Below are 21,763 nucleotides of genomic sequence, written 5' to 3'. Positions count from 1 at the left end.
AGTCCATACCAGAAGGTCACACAAACCCTAGACGACAACGGTGATTCAAGGAGGGCAACTTTGTTCTGAAACATTCCAATTCTCTGCAATATCTGGCATATTGGTGCGTTGGCACTTTAAATGAAATGACTCATGCCAAAGTGTCAGGAGCTCAACAATCTTCTCATTATCACAGTTTTGAACAAAGAGCAGAGATAAGCTTCCACAATAAAGCTGATACCACCTCAACATATCATACATTCTGATAAGTGAATGTAGGAGCCTTGCTTTGCTTAATCATCTGGGGACAAAACTATAATGTCTCTGTTGATATAACAAGCAAGATTTGCTGTGATCACAAAATTAGAAATTTAAACTGCATGAAAAAATGTATGATGAACAGGAGTATGATCAGTTCAACACACTGGAGCTGAAAGACATTCAAGACATCAGTGCATAAATAAGTTATTACTTTATTTCTTTACGTTATGGTATATAAAAACCACCAATACTGTACATTTTTATAAGATAGTGCATGTTTCCTCTGGTTGAAACAAAGTCAGTTAACATGAGCCTTCACACAGAAAACAAAGTAATTTTTTGTTGGAAGGAAAAACATTAAAGTAGCAGAAATTTTAAATTATTTGTTTGATAATTTAAAGATTATTTATAAAGTTAAAAATCAAATTTTAGTTGGACACAAATGAAACACAAGGCCAGGACCAATCATGGACTTTCATAACTTCCTTTCACAATTCCTTTTACAAGTGATGCAACTTCAGGGTAAAACAGGTATAAAACTACAAAATACCAATGGTCAACTTTTCATTTATATCCAGTGTCCTGGCTTTGGAAACCAAATACTGAATCAGTGGCATTACTGCCTATTTAACAGGTGTAACAGATGAAAAGGGGCTTTGGCATGACTGAATCTGCTTGCTCTTGGCAAACTGAAACTAGCTCCAACTACAGATGTCATAATTTGAAATAAATAAGTTGATTAATTTGTGTCACATCTGAATGTTCCAAAATGGAAAGCACCAGAGCACAAAAAAGGCAATTAATCTTCACATGGAGACCTGAATACTAACACTTTTGCCCAGTCTGTTCCATTTATCTCACTATATAACTAATAACAAGTACAACTCAAACATCTCAATGGTATGATTGCATCATGTGGCAAAGTCCTGGACTTTGAGAGTAAAACAATCCAATGTTGACAGTGCTTGTTCTTGAATGCTACTGCTAATAATACTAGTCTTACACTACATTGTCATTTGTACAGAAAATCAATCTGAATTTATATTGTTTGTACTTGGGTTAATAGAAAAAAAAAAATCAAACTTTTTTCGCATTCATCTCAGAGTGACAAATCACGATAAGACCAGCTTATCCTCAGGTTAAAAAACTGATAACAGTGTAACAGTTCATCCTATTCCTTCATAAAAGGATACTGCACACTATAACTTAAAATACAGCAAGAAAAATAGTACCAAAAAAAAAAAAAACACATCCATAAAGGACACTTCCAACAAAGCTGCTCTGGAGTTTCCAGCAGTGGTAAACCATCAATTCTGACTGTTTCTGACTGTATGGAGTCAGAGGACATACTGCCCAAACACTAAAAATGGCGAGTTATCTGGAACACTGCAAGTATCATTCAAACAAAATATCAGTTTATATCCGGCCTTAGTGTATTTCTTAGTTTCCACTTTAAGCCAGAGGATTTCAGATTCTAACTGTTCCACTTGGGCTCATAATCAACATGAGTAGCACCTGAGTCTGAGGCTTTAAAAAACCTCTCAAACTTGTCCAAGTACCCAGGCTGATGAGGGAGGAGGAAGTAATGGGTATTGCTGACTTTCTTGCCATCTTCCATAATGGGCAAAATACAGGGGATATGGGGAGCCAGCAAGCTCTCACAGCTCTGCTTGTGTTGAGCCTTGCTGACATACTCAGGATAGGGAGCAAAGCTCTGAGTAGGAGGCATTACTCCATTGACATAAATTGGGAGACTCTTTGGACTAATGGCACATGGTATGACCTGAGGGATGGGGTCCTTGGGTGGAACTTTAGGAGGTTTGTCAACATCATAATCAACAGGTGACGGCCATCTGCCATCTGTGCACTCGCTCAGGCGAGGATGGATAGGAATGCGAGGTGGGACTTCGGGTTTCTCCTGTGGGTGGTTGTGGGCTGTGAGGTGAAGGCTGGCCGGCCTAAAGTTTGCAGACTTGAAGGATCCAGCAGGGCCAGAAAGAGAATGGTGCAGCTGACGTTGGGGCCTTTCCTGCGGTCTGTCTCGGTCTTGAGTTTCCGTCTGCTCCCACTGAGGCTTCATCCCACATACTTTCTGATGTTCTTGCATCCCTTCATTATAAGCAAAGTTTATCTGACCACTTCCTCGGATGCTGCGCCTGCCTGGCATGCCATAATGGAAGGATGAGGTTTTGGAACAGCGTGCAGGTATCAAACACTGACTCTCAGAAGTGCTGGAGAAAAACTCCACCTCGTTGTCTTCCGCTTCATCAGAGGACAGATCGCCCATGTCTGGGAGGGGAGGGAGGGGCTTGGAGCTTTTCCTGGGTGAACAAGGGGGTATGTTCTCATAAACAGACAGTTTCTGCAAGGACGGAACCACCTGGTCTCCCCCAGGTGGGTGGCACTGGGAGGAATAGAAGAACTGTGTAGGATTGGGAGTCTTTGGATATAAACATGGCAGAGAAAATGATCCAGACGTCCTTCCTGTGAAGCAAAAATACATTGAGAACATAAATGAGAATAAGCTCTTTTGTAATTCCTATCTAATCCACCTACATATACTAGGGTTGCACGTATACCAGTGCTATGGTAGGATCACGACACTAAAGCTTCAAAATACTGGCGGTGTCAGTATTTTTCAACTGTAGTACCATCAATATGGTAGTATCATAAGTAATGATGTATGTGCAGAAGTAAATATAATATTCGCTAAAACATTCATTTGAATCAGACCAATGTCTGCAATAACATAAAAAAAGTAGTCTTTGAGTCACGTCCCCTTCCTGCAGTGCCCATTAAGGGCTCAAAATGCTGTTTAGAATGGGCCCCTTATATGGTTGTTTTTTTAATATGTGGTTTTTCCCCATGCTTCAAACACGCATCTAAATCCCAAGGAGTTAATTTAGCAGCCGTGTCTCCTAATGGATAATATGGATTTAAATAAAACAGGAGAGCGAGAAGCTTTTAAATAAGACAATTCACGTAGCAAGATTTTGAATTATTCTGGGGTTTTGCCTGATAAGACTGGGAAAACCCATCTGCCGTGAATGCCTACAGAGATTGTAAGTTGAAGGAAGCACCAGCAACTTTTTAAACACTGACACATCTCACTGCTTTTGCAGAATACACAAAAGTTAGTGCCACTTCACTGAACCTAAATGCTTCATCTTAACCTTTACAGATTTACTGTTTCTCTGAAAAACCGAACATTGCACTGAACTCAGAACGATGCACGTAAACAATATGGCGGCACACATACAGGTCATTGCATTTGCATTTATAAATGTGTATGTATTTCTGTAAATTTGGTTCATTTTGTAGATTTGTTTGATTTGAAAAGTTGTAACATTGTATTTGTATAAATACTTAACACAATATCGTGTGGTATCGTGATGCAACTTATCATGATACTTGTATAGTTGGTATAGTATCGTAAGATATGATTATGGTATTGTGACAACCCTAACATATACAATCAACAGAGTCATATTAATCATAAAAGCGTCACCCTAATGAGGCAAGTAATCTTGCAATGGCTCTTTCTCCTGAGATGGTATCAGTCACAACACTGGGAGTTTATCAAAGGTTTGACATATTGTCATTTGCTCTTCTGATCTTACAACTTCCTATAACATTCTGCGCTTCTTGAGATACATACACAACATGCTAAGAGAACAGAGGGTGACCAGACTGTGATATGCACCATTAAGTGCCATCAAACGCTGTGTGAGCCGATATAATTCAACATCAAGAATGCACTCACTTTCAAAGGCCACTGATGCAGAATCTTGCTGATGCATTCTCAAGCTGTTATCCATGGACTCGGAACAAAAACCAAAAAACATCCTACAAAATACAAAAATGTAAGGCTTCAAAATCTTGTGACAAGAGAAAGACTTCTCAATAGAAAAACAGTTTAAATAATAGTACACCCAAAAATTATAATTCTCTCATCATTTACACATCCTTATGCAGACTCAAACTCATACAACTGTCTTCTGCAGAACACAAAAGAACATATTTTAAAGGATAAATGTCTGTTTTGTCCATACAATGCAAATCAACCCATGCGACAAGCGCATCTAGCTCATGATCACGTCAACAAAACTGCAGAAGATTTAAAGTGTAAAAGGAGTTTAATTTGTCCATTTCTCACCCAAAACTGAACATATTGCTTTAGAAGACATGGATTAAACCACTCGAGTCGTATGCATATTAGGCCTACCTTTATGCTGCTGTTTTGTTCTTTCTGGAGCTTGAAAGTTTTGGACCCCACTGACTTGCATTGAACGGACAAACAGACATTATATATCCTTCAAATATATTCATTTGTGTTCTACAGAAGAAAGAAATTCATATGAGTTTGAGACAGCACAAGGGTGAGTAAATGAAGAGAAAGATCATTTTTGTGTGAACCGTTCCTTTAAGCTGAAGACTCAGTTCACACTCACTTGTCCATGGAGTCACGGTCATGGTGTTGATCCCAGTATGGCTGGGCAGAGGCCATCCTGTTTGAGAATGGAGGCTAGTTTAGCCCTGGACCATTTTCAAACCTAGTGAACTCAAACGTTCCATTACACTTCACTATAATGGCACTGAAATAATCTGAAAGTAGAAAAATAAATGTTATATATTTATTATACACACACATGGTCAAGTTTTGAAACACTTATTCTTTATTATAATTTTTTTCACATTTTAGAATAATAGTAAAGTCATTAAAACTATGGAATAACAAATGGAACTATGGGAATTATGTTGTGACTAAACAAAATCCAAAATAAATCAAAACTGTGTTATATTTTAGCATCTTCAAAGTAGTCACCATTTGCCTACAATTTTCAGAAATGTACTCTTGACATTTTCTCAACCAACTTCTTGAGGTATCACCCTGGGATGCTTTTTAAACAGTATTGAAGGAGTTCCCATCTATATGTTGGGCACTTAGTGGCTGCGTTTCTTTATTATTTGGTCAAAGTCATCAATTTCAAAAACTTTTTTTTTTTTTAATTAAATTTTAGATTTATAATGAAATAAAATTAATATGGTGGCACAAGTATATTTTTGTCTACAAAACTAATTTAAAACATTTAAGCATACGCCTTCAGATCAAAAGATTTTTAAGATCATGAGAAAAATTTCAGTCAAGTGTTTCAAAACTTTTGACCGGTAGAGTGTGTATGTATGTTTTTAAGAGTGAATTGGGCCACTTTTGTCACTGCAATGTCCAAACTTGGCCCAGTTTACCTGAATTCACCATATAGCAAAAAAGGTACTCAGATTCAAGTCAAAACGCTTCAATATTTGCAGTGTGTTCATTGAAGAAACAAAATCTCCACTTCAAATACATAACATGTTCATCTAAACATGTTCTATCAGACCGAATGGATTCACAGAGTCCATTATTGAAGGAATACCGTGAGAATTGACTATTGTCAATCTTGGTGCAAGCCCCGTCCGACGGCCCGATGAGATTGTAACTCAAACCGTCAAATCCTGCCAGATGAAAGGCGGCAGGGGCAAGGAGACTACCCCCTGGACAGAAAGGGGACTCTATTGGTGGCAGCGGGGGAGGTGGAGGTTGCTGCGTCGGCACACTGGACAGCGGAGAAGATAGGCTGATAGTGACATTTAAAGGGGGAGCTAATATGTGATTGGCTAACAGGTTAAATTAATTATTGCGTAATGATGATGACCACAAGTCTCCCAACAGAACTACACTTAGGGCTGGGCGATTAATCAAATTTTATTTTCAATTATGATTTTGGCTTCCAACAATTATGAAAACGAGATCATCGAGAAATAATCGCAATGAAACACCCCAGCATTATATCTTTAAAGCATCCTTTATTAAAGTTAAAATAAGGAAGCGGTTATGAAAATAAACTCCAAAACCAGCATTTTTGTGGTCAGTGCTGCGTCTGAGTTGTGTGAAGTGACCGGTGAAGAGACTGATGTTCTCCTAGCTGATGCACACTCTGGCGCGGGCACGCGCATCGCTCACGCGTGTTTGCTGCAGTTAAGATTATAACGTGATGACTCGCAATGTAGTGAATCATAATATACATCACGTTCACTATCTTAACATGAAGCAAATCGGCGATACACAGCTCTATTAAGAAGATAAAGTTTGTTTTTTGTGAGTTAAAGACGGATCGAAGTGAACAAAGCTGAGAGAGTGTAGTCTTAGCCCATTATACACTGGAACAAAATATGTTTTTGATTAGTCTTTTGTCTTGTTTTGTCTTGGATTTTTATTGTTATTTTATTTTGCTGTTTTATTACTGACTGTTTACTAGTCTTGAATAATTAAGAACTTGAAACCATTCTTCCATAATTAACATATAGAATTATTATTTGTTGTGGTTTTGAAGCTGGCATCGCGAATCATCAAATTTCACTACTGACTACTGAAATTGTGGTATTGTGATAATGGATAGCCTTTATTGTACATGGTAGATCTTGCTGCAATAACATGATGAAAAAGCAGATCTCATTCCATAGAAGTGGGAGCACCCCTGCTGTAAATGGGGGCGATGGAGGCTTTTCTTTATTTGACCACAATACATAAAATAATTATCATATGACAATCGCCTCCTCCCCTATCCAGTGCATTTACATTTCAAGGAAATCCACTGTTAAAGACAAGGTTTTTTTTGTTTTGTTTTTTTTTTTTAAAAGTTCAACAAATGCATGATGTTTCCAAAATCAACGAGTAATCGTGTTAAATATTTGTGATCTCAATATTGACCAAAATATTAGGGATTATACGCTTGCGCTTCATTTCTTGGAGGAAATTCATTGACTTCCAAAAGCTGTGCGAGATGAATGTGAAGTTTTTTTCCATTGTTACATTTAGGCACATAGATATAACAAACAGCTCAGCTATGAAGCGCTGGTGATGCAATATCAGTTCTTTAAGACATCACACCCAAACACAATCAAGTATCTGTGTTCGAAAACAAAACCATTCAGTTAGAACTGTGCTGGAATGATTGGGCGCAAGTCAGAATATGATCAATGAAATACCCATGCAGGCTTCATTATGCAACTTGTCACATGCTCTGCCTATGCTTTGCCTCAGTCAGAACCGTGAAAGGCAGAAACTAACAACTGTCAATTCTCCAAGTAAAGACCTCCATGCAGATGCTACACTAAGCATAAATGGTCCTTTGTGCTTCTGTGGTAGGGAGACTGCCTGTGCATTTTCAACATCAGGCAGCTCTTATGCATGATGTTAAAGCCCTGCTATAGAAGCATAAAAGAGGTGTGAGGACGTCAACAGCAGGGCCTGGGATAGGAGCCAAAGAGGACATGCAGATCCATGACTCAGAGGAACAGCATCAACAATTTGCCAAATACTGTGGTGAAAATAGATTAAAACTGTAACACAATTGGGTCACAATAACTGAACTTTCACTACAAGTTCCCTTTGCAATTTTGATCATTTATATTAGGTAAAAGTGAATATCAAAGCACATAGCAGTCTATTTTGCCAAGTATACGCCGATCAGCCACAACATTAAAACCAGCTGCCTAATATTGTGTAGGTTATATTTTTTATAACCATAAACTAACCTTCCCAGAATGTCGCAGGGAGGAACTTACAAAGAATGTTACCTACATTATTTTAGATTTTGCACAATAATACTTATATTTTGTACTGTAATATTTTCATATATTTTTATTATTCATTTATTTCCACATTTATGTATTTCTACATTTCTTTGTCCACATGGTAATGAGGGGGCGTGTTTTCTACTTCAGGCATAGCAATCAAGTTCAGAGTGCTCCAGAGTAAAGCTTGAAGGCCACAGTGACATCTTGTGGTTGAGTCAAAAAGTTCAAATAGGGAATGAACCACACCGTCTTTTTCCAGAGCAGCCTGTATTTCTCCTGAGGTTACCTGTGGATTTTTCTTTGTATCCCAAACAATTCTTCTGGCAGTTGTGGCTGAAATCTTTCTTGGTCTACCTGACCTTGGCTTGGTATCAAGAGATCCCCGAATTTTCCACTTCTTAATAAGTGATTGAACAGTACTGACTGGCATTTTCAAGGCTTTGGATATCTTTTTATATCCTTTTCCATTTTTATAAAGTTCCATTACCTTGTTACACAGGTCTTTTGACAGTTCTTTTGTGCTCCCCATGACTCAGTATCTAGCCTGCTCAGTGCATCCAAGTGAGAGCTAACAAACTCATTGACTATTTATACACAGACACTAATTGCAATTTAAAAAGCCACAGGTATGGGAAATTAACCTTTAATTGCCATTTAAACCTGTGTGTGTCACCTTGTGTGTCTGTAACAAGGCCAAACATTCAAGGGTGTGTAAACTTTTGATCAGGCCACACACACACACACACACACACATAGTTTAATAGTTTTAAGAATTATTAATTCTATAATATAATATTATATCTTAAAAGCCTAGAAATTAGGGGTGTAACAGTTAAATTTTCTCATGGTTGGGTTTTAATTTTTTTAAAAGACACTTCCTATCACATTCATTGCAATAAAGAAAACATATATTATCAGTTCAGTTGTCACTGTCAAAGACACTGTCAATGTAAACTCCATGAGTGTTCAACAAACTCAACTAAGATATTACGTTCCAAAACAAGAGAGATATATCCACTATTAATTCCAAAACTGCTCCAGTGAGAAGTCATAAAGATTTGTTCACCTTCTTTAGCGTTTTGCGGTGAAATTAAGGCTGCCCACTAATAAGCATTTGTGTGAAGGCGCCTCAACAATGTTATTGCAAGATAAACTATTATTCTTTCCAGTTATCATGACAAGCATTATCTCCGTTAAGCGCAAACGGATTTGACAGATTTGCGCTGATGAGCGACTCTCAGGTGAGATTGAGAGCACGCATTCTTGATTGACAGACCGCGCCTGTGCACTGTTTCTATGAATGCGCGCTGACGGATCGTCACTCTCATGAAACGTCAGCTTTGCTCAGATATAATCTTTGTTGCTTATTTCATTCAATACATCCTTTCGCGGTTTATTTCCCTTTCTAACTGTGCTGTGATTCAGCAATCCAGCGAGCTACCGTAAATACTCTGGAAAATGGACACCTCACAATTCATGCATGTTTTATAGGCTATTGATAAATATATTTTTTGATGATGAAATCATAATGCGGGCCAAAAAAGATGGCTTGAGGGCCCGTGTTGAGTAGCACTGACTTAGAGGTTGCACTAGAAAAAAAATTTTTTGTCACTTTGGCGGACTGAGTTGTAAATTTTTCGTCATGGTCTACATCCAGGGGTGCAGCATCTATTATGATTGCATATACACGACAGTGGATACATGATGTTTTTTTTTTTTTGTTTGTTTTTGTTTTTTAACTTCTCAACCGCAAATCTGATAAAACCAAGGAGCTCTAGTGTGAAAATTCTATCTGTCAATCAAACGCTGTTCTGAAACAAGATTTTGAAACTTGTCTGCCGGTTTTGTCCGTCTTTAAAAGGGCAAATATAAAAGCACATATACATGCACAATAGGCTACTTCACAGAACTTAATCAGTGTGCCTGATATTAATATGCAGTGACAGATGAAAAGCATGAACACCTTAAGTTAATACAGGTATTCTACTACAATACCTGATAATTCTGCTCTAAACATCAAGCTTGTGCTTAGGTCAAATGCAGAATTTCCAGTTTCCAGTTAAAGCAACCCTGGATACATGTATGGCTAAGTGATAGCTAATTAAACTAACAAAAATAAAATTGCTTTTATTTTTTCAAATGTGTTGCCCTATTGCCTCCCTCGCTGTGCTGCTGTCCTACTAGGTACTGGAATAAATACTGGAATATAATAGAAATAAATACAATAGCATAAATAAGGAAATAAATGTATAAATACTAATTTATGTACAATTGAAACATTTATTTACTGACAAGTACACTTTCATTTTTTTTTTATTAAATGTTTTTTTTAATTATTTCTTTGCAAATATTAAATATAAATAAATACATATATTGTCACATTCGGTCCTCCATAAATTATCAGATGAACATTAAAAAGTATTTTTCACAGCTGAAATTTTAAATCCAGATTTAAGAGTAGTGTGAAAAGCAATAAATAATTGTATGCTTGCTTTTCCTCTATATTTCTTTTTTAAAAAAATGCTAAAAAGGAAAAATATGCAGAATATTAGTCATGATCCCTGTCAAGACGAGCTATAAAATACGTGCAAGTGCCCATACATCTGTTGGTAAATGATAAACTAGGTTACTACTACTACTACTACACAGGGACAGGTCGTACTCATCGTCCTGTACAGTTCCCTAGAGTGACGTAAGGCAACTCGTAAAGTACGAAATTGAATAAAGATTACTCTACGTCCTTTTCAACACACCCACTGACAAACCCTTTCTCCGGCTGACTCAGGTGCTACTCATCTCAACTCAATTCCAGTCCAAAGAACAACTATTGTTAGGGGCTCACTTGAACAAACGCGAGTTGCACCTACAATGCGAGTTGCCCAAAACATTCTTGACACGTATATCTCTGAAGCGAGTTAAAACGTAAAAAAACCCTCTAAAATATGCAGGCTACTTACTGATTAAATATTCCTTAGTGGCTTGTTTCTTGTTTCTCTCTTATATCCAGTGTAACTGAGACGAGTGTTGTGGGTAATCCCGGCGTATCTTTATAAACCAGTCACCTAAACAAAACGCACGTGCAACCGACGACTCCGCTGCTCGATTTAGCGCGAGTTGGAAACTATTTATATGGATTGCCTACGTCATACTGCCAGCCCCGCCCTTGTCTTAAAGGCGCAGATCAGTGCGACCTTATATGGCATCACTTCTTATGAAAAGCAACGTGTTTTGTGTTGGAATATACTACATTTTCGGACATAAAACGCAAAGTCTCCCTGTTAAAAAAATTATAACATTTAATTTCCAGTATTGCGAGGTAATAATAATATTTAGGCTAAATTACCCAGTCTGAGACAACCCAGTAAAAAACTAACGATGAAGCCTAATATTCGCATGTTGTATTGTGGTGGTGGTTGGAATCCAAACAGCTGTGAGGATGTTTCTTTAAATATTCCATTTCACAATCTGCATCAGGCATGTACACGTGGGTCTGTGTAGCTGTCACAGTATGTAGGCGTAGAAAGTGGGAGTGGGAGGGTGTTACTCTGGAAGTTGCTCGTTTCCGCTGGATCTGTCTTCCATATGGAGTCATGAATCACTGCTCTAGAACGCAAACAACTGAGAGGAGGTGGAATTACAGAAAATGTCACACAAAAAGACATCAGTGATGAATCAAGTCCACTCAACTCACAAACCAAGATTAAAAACAAACAAAAACATTAACAAAAGAAACTCATTCAGACACTTATAAATTTGTTAGAAGAGTGCACGAATGTATTAAAAAGTGATTCACGTCCATACTTTTCACCTACTTGGCAATAAATCAAAGTCTGACAAATCATGAATGGGAAACAGAATCACGTGGAATTACATTGAAACACTGCACAATACTTAACAGATAAATGCTTCAATTAAAAATCATGGTGGAAAATCACTGTGTTCGAATCGAGGTGGGGCAGGGGGTGTCCCGGACCACCCATAAGAGTTAAGGGACCCTCCATAAGACCAAAAAAAATTAACTTGGGGGGTCCCATATGGTGTTTCATCAAAACTGTAATACTAGAGACATAAAACTATAATTTTTGTCAAATTACTGCGCTGATATGCAACACTGTCAATTATTTGTACCCCTTTTCATAAGTAATATAAAATATATTTTGATTTTACCATCGAAAATTCATAAATAAGCACAGCTGCGCCCCCTTTTTTCAGGAGTTTAGAGTGTCACTAACAGAGTGCATCCTCATTATCACTTCACGATTAGGTAAAATATCATTCTTCTTTGATTTATGATTGCTGATAAACTCAATTTATTAACATTTAATCAGTATTATTTTACAGTCGCAGGGTTAATTCATAGTCACGCAGGTAATATGCACATACACGCTAGCCTATATATTTTTAAATCTAGTACTCTATTTAATCTCCACTCGTCTTCACATCAACACATTTATATATTTTTTTTTTAGTTTTTTGACAGAAAACATGATTTTACTATAGTTATATTGTAGTAACCATCCGTGTATGTTGTAATCATGACTATAATATTATCCATATTGAACCATGTTTTTACTACAGTAATGTTGTAGTAACCATGACTGTAATAATAATTTTTGGTGGGAATGTCGATACAATAACCATGATTTTACTACAGTAAAAATGTAGTATCCATATATTAACCATAGTTATAGTAATATTGTTGTAACCATGAGTTTTGGTGGGAACCATGTTTTATTTTTATTTTATTTTTTTAAATAAAATTAACCATGGTTTTACTACAGTTATACCATAATATCCATCTTAAAACATGGTTTTACTATAGTAATATTGTAGTAACCATGACTGAAGTAACAGTAGTACATTTTATATCATAGTGAACTGTGACTGTTTGTGATTTTGAAAAAAAAAAGAAAAAAAAAAGATTTATGTAGACTGAGTACAAGATAGACACTTATTGTAAGTAGATAAATATTATTTATGTACTAATATATTTACAGAAATGGACAAGAGAAAGGGAAAGAAGAGGAGAGCCATTAGTGACTTTTTTAAAGGGTAAAACAATTAATTTCAAAAGCATGTAAGGAAGACACTTAAGAACATTAGGTAAGTATATTCATTTCTTGTAGTCCAGCCTAAGAGGAGTCACAGCAGTGAAACACAAAATCAGCCCACTTTAATATCAGTGCAGCACTCACAAGTAGACCCTAGGCAACAAGAAATACAGATAGACCAGCCTGACCCCAGGAAAACATTAGTCAGTGCAAGCACAACAAACAGGAAACCTCCAGCCCAGACCATCAGCACAGCTTTGTCCCAACCCACTAGTACAGACGAGAGAAGATTCTTCAGCAAGCAGCAGCTTGAGGCATGGAGGCAGCAGTACTCCCCTTGGTTATACATAAATGAAAATAAGTGCAAAGATGCCAAGCACCTGTTTGGAACACAAAAGGGAATACAGGTGTCAGAGGAGTGGGCTTCTGGAGAGGTCTCAGCAAAGGATGTCACGGCCATGAAAAAGAAAATCTACAATCATAAAAACAGCATAGCTCACCAGAAGACAACAGAAATAAATCAACAGAGAGAGAAAGAGATGTTGCCCACTTTACCAGACATGTTAAATGCTAAAGTTCTTTCTGAGATTGTGCATTCATTTAGAACAGCATATTTTGTTGCAAAGGAAAGGTTAGTATTCTTAAAAATGAATGGCTTGGTTGAGTTACAAGAAATGAATGGAGTAAAAACTAGCTCCGTTCACAGATCTGACCACTCTTGCATTAATATAACAACACATATTGCCAATGAAATGAGAAGAAAAATTGTCTCAACAATTAAAACTGTTGGCTAATGGATTGCTCTTTCAGTGGATGAAAGCACAGTGTTTGGGAGAAGCTACCTCATCCTGTACCTCAGGGGAGATGTAACGGGGGAAGGTGAAATTGAAAATATATTTCTGGATTTGATTGAGCTGGAGGAAGGAACAAGTGCTGATGCCATATATAAAGCTCTTAAAAAGAGTCTTCTAGAAGCTGACCTAGATGATGACTGTCTTAACTCACCTGATTTGCATAACAACAGATCGAGCATCTGTAATGACCGGAAGAGAGAGCGGTCTAGTAACAAGGATAAAGAAAGACTTCCCTCTCTTGGAGAGTATCCACTGCCTTGCACACAGGCTTGAGTTGTCTGTAAATGATGCACTCAAGTCAGTCACAGGTTGCAACCACTTTTAGATATTTATTTCAAAGTTGTACACACTGTACCATCAGTCACCAAAAAATGCCAGACAGCTTACAGATGCAGCCTCTCACGTTAACATCAGCCTGCTTAAGATTGGTCAAGTGTTTACCATCCATTGGGTAGCAAGTAGTTTTAATGACTGTACAGTCTGTTTGGAGAGATTTTCCTGCTTTGGCTGAGCAAATGAAAAAATCTACTGAAGATGGATCACATTCCGACGCAGAACGAAAAAAAATTCAAAGGGCTGCTAAAGCGCCTCACCTGCAGTGGTTTTGTCAAGGACCTGGCAGCCATAAAAGATGTGCTGCGTGAACTGCAGAGTCTATCCCTGAAACTTCAGATATGCAACGATGGTTTTCTTTTAATTTAGCCTAAACAAGAAAATGACATTGAGCGTGATTTTGTGAAACTTATGCTTATTGTTCAAGGTTGTCTCCTTATTTTTCAGAACAGAAGCACGTCTCTGATGGATGCCACATGAGAAATAAATATGACGATTGAAGGCTATGAAGACCACACCAGGGAAGTCAATGGAGAAAGTGGAGGAAGGTCTTAACAAAGAAGAATTCAAAGGAGTGTCTTTGCATTTCAGCAAGGAAAATATAAATCGGTTACAGTTCCTCCAAGCCATCATTGACAATCTAACTTCACAAATCCCTGAACTCACAAAGATTCTAACACCACTGGATCCCCTCAACTGGCCAAAAAATAGGGAGTCCCTTGTTCTCTTTGGGGAAAAAGAGATCCAAGACCTGGCAAAGAAGATTGGAGTACCAAATAGAGAGGCAGTTGAGGACTTCAGGTATTGGAAACTCAACAATAGCCAGAATGGGAAGATCCTAAAAAAACTGTTGACTGCAAGCAAGACATACCTGGTAAGTTCAGCTGAATGTGAAAGAGGTTTCTCTGCTCTAAATTTCACTGCCACAGATGCAAGGAATCGCCTTTGAACCAGAAGCCTCTCTTCAGTGCTGTTTATTGACATAAATGGCCCTCCTCTCAAGATGTTTGACCCTTGCCTCTATATTCACTCCTGGCTGAGGGGGAAACATTGTCTGTCAACTGCCAGCAAAACAAGGAGAGGTAAATCTGCTGACAAAAATAGGCCAATATGGGTCGTTATAAACAGCAGTGCATAGAGATGTACTTTCTCAGGAAAAGTTCTCTTCACCACTGCTTTACATTGCTAATAACACTGAAAGAAAGAGTGAAAAGACCATCCTTTTCTGTGTTTTTGTTTAATAAAGTAGTTAAGTAAGAAGAAGAACAACACCATTATAGAGTCAGGTCTCTGTGTAATCTTTATATTTTATCATGCAGAATGTAATTATTGATACAGTTGGAAATGTGTGTGTGTGTGTATATATATATATATATATATACACACACACACACACATTTCCAACTGTATCAATAATTACATTCTGCGTGATAAAATATAAAGATTACACAGAGACCTGACTCTATAATGGTGTTGTTCTTCTTCTTTATATATATATATAATGTGGTACGATGGGACTCCCCAAGAGCTCTGGCACAATTCGAACACTGGACTCCGCCCCCCCCCAGGCAGCATCTTGTGTTCCTGAAGCATATGCTGATTGTTGAGTGAGGCTGGAAGCCACTGGGGGACTGAACTCCCAAGGAGAGGGTCAATTCATTTCCTGCCCCAAGTCCCACACAGCTGCCGGTGCCTTACATCCCTCGTGAACACCCTCCTCAGATAACTATATCAAAGCTGACCTATATCAGCTTCAATCAAGGAACTGTGCCTGAATGGCTACATTTTCACTTTCTTTTCTGTACAATATTTACTATCAGTTTCTGTCTGATATTAATATTTGTTTCAGTATCTTTGCATTAACAGAATTATAAAAAAAAAAAAAAAATCAATTACAAAAAACACAGAACAGGACAACCTAAAAAGAATGCTTAATGTAAAATTTCTATATTCTATGGCAAGAGCAATAGTTTGTGAAATTATGGAATTTTGCACTTCTATTCGAAGAAATATTTGTACTTTATAGTTTTTTACAAATAAGAATATACAGTTACATATACAGTATATGTAAGAATTTACAGAAATGTAGGTTTTCCTCATAATTCTCTGCTGATTCTTTATGAAAGAAAATAAAACAAAAGATTCTCAATGGAAACTGATAACTGAAACAAGAGTGTATTCCTAGCCACATGAGTTTTACTCATGGCTAACTCTGCAAAATGCATTATGTAAGACGATGACATCATTCATCACTGACTTTCTGTGGCAGGAATGAATAATAATAGTAAGAAATTTGACAGAAAAATAACTTTCAAAGAAACCAAATTAATATTATTTTCCATGTGTCATCATAAGTCATTCAATATTTATATTTTACTTAAAGATGAACCATATATGATTTAGTTTCAGCCTGAACAAAAAAACACAACATCAGTAAACGGTTCTGTCTTGTAATTTTCTAAACTGATTGTTCAACTCAATTTGTCTGTGATCATAAACAGAATGCACACCTACTTCACCTTAATTCAGGAACTGATTGTAGTTTTTCTGATAAGAAAGGACTGAATCATAAAAATCTAGGTAAAATCAATAATCTATAGCTGGGATATGACTCTGAAAATACTATAGCCTCTTTTGTTATTGTACATAATGTAAAAACTACATAAAATAGATGCAGTTACATCATATACTGTATATATTTACAGTATATAGTGTATTTCTAGCAACTGTGAACAGTATAGCACTTTAGCTTCCTCTAACATCATAGTCCTTGTGACTTACCCAACTTACTGCAAAAGCCAAGAACAAAAGGCACCCCTTGGGCCTTATAAGAACCCTAAAATCAGCATTGAGCAACAGCATATCTGGAATATTGGGCCTTTCTGGGAAAAAGCTGTGGGTGTGTGGTCAAAATTAAATGTTCCCAGGTAGGCGAACACAGTGCAGCCCAATATCTAAAAACCACGAATGATTTCTACAGGAAGTATATATTTGAATGTTATCTCCTGATACTGGATTGATTGAAATACCAAATGAATCTACTGTATGTAATTTCTATTTTGTCCATGCTTGTCTCAAGCAGAAAGCACACATTTCATCATAAGACTTACAGTACAACCGTCTACCGTTGACTAAGACAAGTACTTTTAAGGGGTCAGGAAGGAACTGTGTGCAATAAAATACAAATGTTTTACAAGGATGACTGCTCTCAGTGTGTGTTTTGTCAATTAACTGAGTGTTTCCCTCAACGTACCCCCTCTGTTCTGCATGTTCCGGCTGAGTTCTCTACAGCATGAATGATGGCAGCTTGAGAATCCTTTGTATGGTCTATAGAGAACCAGGTGACTGAAAGTATTTCCTCTGTCCTGATTTTGTGCTACAGAAATACAGTACTCTTTATCTCTAGGGCAAAGCTGGAGCAACAATTGAAAACAACTGAATGGAAATGACATTATAGCATGGGAGGAGATCTCTGCTCAAAAACTTTCACATAGTAATATCTGTTTCCCCATATATCTGTACAACATGAAAATAAAAATCAGCATACAAATTCATTTATAATATGTAAAGTAAATATCAGGTGTTTTAATATTATAATTCATGAAATTCAGCACTAATCTGGATCCCTAAACACTCTGACCTGATATTTGGACATATTGTGTGCAAATTTATTTATTTATTTTTTTTTTTTTATTGTTATTGTGTTTTCATGAATGTTTCAGTTTTTGTTTAGTTGTAAAATAAATTTTTTGAAAGTTTGTCAGTCAAAATACTGTTACCTTCACTTTGAAAAAAAACATGGTAGATCTGAGCTAGTTTAGGTGGAGGAACCTGACAGGGCTGTTGAGTAGCTTTTTTCGGTAGATGTTTTAATGGGTCATGGTGGCTCAGATCAACTACAGCATTTTTTCTTATGAGTAAGTCTCTTTATAACCAAGTGCACCAGTAAGCTTCACTCAAAAGGCAGGGTCATGCAAAGGAGCTGGTTGCCCCTGTCACTCCATGGCACCACTGTACTGCTAAAAGATTCCAGAGTCTTATGTAATATTATGACACGAGAAACGATAATTGATGATCAGTTCACCAACAAAAATTATATTAAGAACCTCCAGAGTTCCAGGTTCCTGACTTAGCGGTTCTACGGGCACATTAGATATACATTTTCTTGGGTGAAATGCAAAAAACTTATAACCATTCCATCAATAGAAAACATAAATTTGGAGGACCTGTTTAAATTATGAATATGTAATGTAAAATACAGAATATACAGGACTGGCCATCAGGAGAACCTGGACTTTCCTGGTGGGCCGGCCCCAAAACAGGGCCACGATTTGCCAAAGTGGGCCGCGCTATGATGAAGGGGGCCTCAATAAGCTGAAGGGGGCGGCGAAACGGTGCCGCGATATAAAGAAGGGGACAGCAAAACACATCGCCACAGCACCCCCTATATATACAGTATACACTCACTGACCACTTTATTAGGTACACCTGTATACCTACTTATTCATGCGACAGAAGGACAAAAAGGCTACAATAACTCAGATAACCCCAAAGTACAATTGTAGAGAGCAGAATAGCATCTCAGGATGCACAACACATTGAACCTCGAGGAGGATGGCTACAACAGCAGAAGACTACGTCGGGTTCCACTTCTGTTTTCCAAGAACAGCAAGCTGAGGCTGCAGTGGGCACAGGCTCACCAAAACTGGACAGTTAAAGACAGGAAAAAACATTGCCTGGTCTGATGAATCTCGAATTCTGTTGAGGTACACAGATGGTAGGCCCACTGCAGCCTCAGTTTCCTGTTCTTAGCTGACAGTAGTGGTACCCAGAGGGGTCTTCTGCTGCTGTAGCCCATCCGCCTCAATGTTTGACATGTTGTATGTTCATAAATGCTTTTCTAGATAGAATTGTTGTAACATGGTTATTTGGATTACTGTCACCTTCCTGTCAGCTTGGACTTGTCAGGCCACTCTGACCTCTGTCATTCACAATCCATTTTCGCCCATAGAACTGCTGCTCGATGGATGTTTTTTTGTTTTTCGCACCATTCTCTATACACTCTAGAGACTGTTGTTTGTGAAAATCCCAGGAGATCAGCAGTTACAGAAATACTCAAACCAGCCCGTCTGGCACCAACAATCATGCCACGGCTGAAATCACTGAGATAAAATATTTTCCCCACTCTGATGGTTGATGTGAATATTAACTGAAGCTCCTGACCCGTATCTGCATGATTTTATGCATTGCACTGTTGCAACACGATTGGCTGATTAGATAATTGCATGAATAAGTAGGTGTACAGGTGTAACAAGTGCTCGGTGAGTGTCTATATATATAAAACCTCAAAAATGGATCACACATATATAAACTCACATGCTTTAAAATAATCTAATGATAGGTCTAATTAAAGTGCACTGCTATACTTTAGGAAAACAATCCCATTTATAGGATTTTTGTAAGAAAAACAGTGTTTGGTTACTCCAAACAATCCACAAATTACCAATAACTTTCATGAAATTGCAATAAGATTACTAATTAATTATTCAAAAATGTAATCAGATTACTAATTACAGTATTTTCTAAAACACTTTTGACAGAATTTTTTTTTTATCTCAAGAATGTCTAGATTCTCCTTGTTAATTTTCACACACAAGTCATACACTGCAAAGAGATGAACATATCAAAATACTACTGTTTTAAAAATGTGTACCCAAGTAATGTACCTAAAAGAAATCAGTAAAAAAAGCAAGTCAGAATCTGTAATCTGATTTTTACATTTTTTAGAGTTTACAGCCAACAGTAATCTACTTTTGACTAAATAAGTGATACGATTACAGTAACAAATTACTTTGTAATTATATTACACCCAACACTGAAGACAAAAGATAAGCTGAAAATTTGGGTAGTGCACAGGATGCTTTAAAACTTTTTGAATTTCAACATATTCAGTGTGTTGTGCAAATGTTTGATTTGAGCCAGTTTTTCATTATGTGTTGCAATAGGCATCCCACGCAAAAGATAAGAGACGAAAGAAAATACCTAATGTTTCAAAGGAAATACTTAAACTTACCTCCTAAAATTATAACTTCTATCTAACGGCATAAATCGAGTTAATAACTATCAAATTGTGTTACTTTTAAATTTGATGAAGTGTAAATTTAAAGCTACAATGACAGTAGCTTGATCTGGAGTTGCTCTTTAACTGAGCAGGTTTACTTGAGGGGAGGACTCATTTCTTACATCTCTGAGTCACTCATGTGACCCTGAGTTGCAGTGCAACTGTTGTGACACTAGTGCTACACTATCGACCCAACAAGCAGGACCAAAGAGCAAACGGAAGTGAAGATAATGTTTATTATTATAATAAAGCATGCAGGCGCTTATAAAAATAAAAAGATGCATGATAAAGTGAACAGAAATATAATGCATAATCTTAATCTGTTCCCCCCTTTCAAAATAAGTTACAAACTCACAATGGCTGAAAAAAAAAGCCACCCTCAAGAGGAGTTTGGGACAAACACACACACAAACAAACACTGAGCTCCAGTCACACAAAAATAAGGACATCCATTTTCAAGTCACGCATACTTTCCCAGGATGCTGAGGGAACTGAGACAAAGAGAGTCATTTAATTGAGCAAGTGTGCTAGGAAGTAGCAAATGATTGGAGAACAAAAAACTAATGATTTTATGGCAACAAAAACTATGAAAGGCCATTTAGGCTGGATCTTGGGAAAGAAAGAGGCAGTTACTATTGCTGTTTGCCTGGGTTACAGCAATAGGATGGGTCACTCAATTACCCATGGTTCTAGGCAACAGAGAGGGCATGAGGTTTGCTCAGTCAGAAGGGTGCCTTCCGCAGTGTATTGTGAAGAAAAGGCCAGCACATTAATCTCCTCAAAAAGTGCCTTTTTCTGTAGGCTCAGCTCCCGATACTCAGTGCTCATGAGTCATGAACGGAATACAAAAGTAGCAGATATAGAGGAACGAGAAGAGAAGAAATGTCCTTGGATCTTTTTAAGGCATTAACAGGTTGTGATTGTTTAAAACCACTTTTAAATTAAAACCAATTTTGTAGAGTAAAACATTAGAATGTTTCACCTTATTCTTGAAGTAACAACAACAAATTACATTTTAAATTGATATTAATGTTATGTAGCACTTTTGAGGAATACATAAAAATAGTAAAAAAATAAATAAATACATGAATTACAGCTTCACATCTTCCTTTTCATTTTCATCAGTATTAAGCCACAACCAGATGATCACTAAGAAATTTTATCAGCAAATCACCTGAGGTAACAAAATGAGCAAACATGGAGGACATTAAAAATAACTGACCTGAAAGTACTTAAAGAATTCTTAGACATTCTGCTTGAGAAGCAAATATGTGAAAATATATTGTCACCCAGATCATCAACAGTGCTGGAACAACAACTCACCTTCAGTTTAAAATTTACAACATTGCAGATAAGGAAAATAACAAAACAATATTTCAAAGTTGTTAATTAAAGGAACAGTTCTCTCAAAATTTTAAATTTTGTAAATACTTACTCTCACCCTCATGTCGTTCCAAACCCACATGACTTTCTTTATTCTGTGGAAGACAAAAGGAAATCATTTAATGAATGTCCTGTAGGTTGAATTTAATACGATAGCAGTA

At 37.1% G+C, this 21,763-nt stretch overlaps 1 protein-coding gene across 2 annotated transcripts; it reads right to left on the bottom strand.

Annotated features, from left to right (window-relative positions):
• Nucleotides 1-443: 443 nt before the first annotated feature.
• Nucleotides 444-10,951, bottom strand: LOC127419074 (ERBB receptor feedback inhibitor 1-like). 2 transcript variants are annotated; one of them, XM_051660157.1, is made up of 4 exons: nt 10,818-10,951; nt 4,692-4,845; nt 4,004-4,086; nt 444-2,724 (listed from the first exon to the last, which is right to left on the bottom strand). In XM_051660157.1, exons 2-4 carry the CDS (start codon nt 4,745-4,747, stop codon nt 1,715-1,717), a joined length of 1,149 nt encoding a protein of 382 aa, XP_051516117.1. In that variant the 5' UTR covers nt 4,748-4,845; nt 10,818-10,951; the 3' UTR covers nt 444-1,714. The 2 variants fall into 2 exon arrangements, with proteins under 2 accessions (XP_051516117.1, XP_051516118.1); XM_051660158.1 differs by lacking the exon at nt 10,818-10,951 and adding an exon at nt 4,466-4,576 and having other exon boundaries at nt 4,692-4,781.
• Nucleotides 10,952-21,763: the final 10,812 nt, after the last annotated feature.

Source organism: Myxocyprinus asiaticus, chromosome 28, assembly GCF_019703515.2.
Source record: "Myxocyprinus asiaticus isolate MX2 ecotype Aquarium Trade chromosome 28, UBuf_Myxa_2, whole genome shotgun sequence".
Lineage (NCBI taxonomy): Eukaryota > Metazoa > Chordata > Actinopteri > Cypriniformes > Catostomidae > Myxocyprinus > Myxocyprinus asiaticus.
This window is presented reverse-complemented; position numbering and strand designations above follow the sequence as displayed.

Bases quoted from the DNA above. Each gene is read 5' to 3' on its own strand.
- LOC127419074 (XM_051660157.1), bottom strand. From the start codon at position 4,747: ATGGCCTCTGCCCAGCCATACTGGGATCAACACCATGACCGTGACTCC. The intron at 4,087-4,691 runs GTGAGTGTGAAC...TGTATTTTGTAG, and splicing joins GACCGTGACTCCATGGACAA to GATGTTTTTTGGTTTTTGTT. The intron at 2,725-4,003 runs GTGAGTGCATTC...TTTGCTTCACAG, and splicing joins TGCATCAGTGGCCTTTGAAA to GAAGGACGTCTGGATCATTT.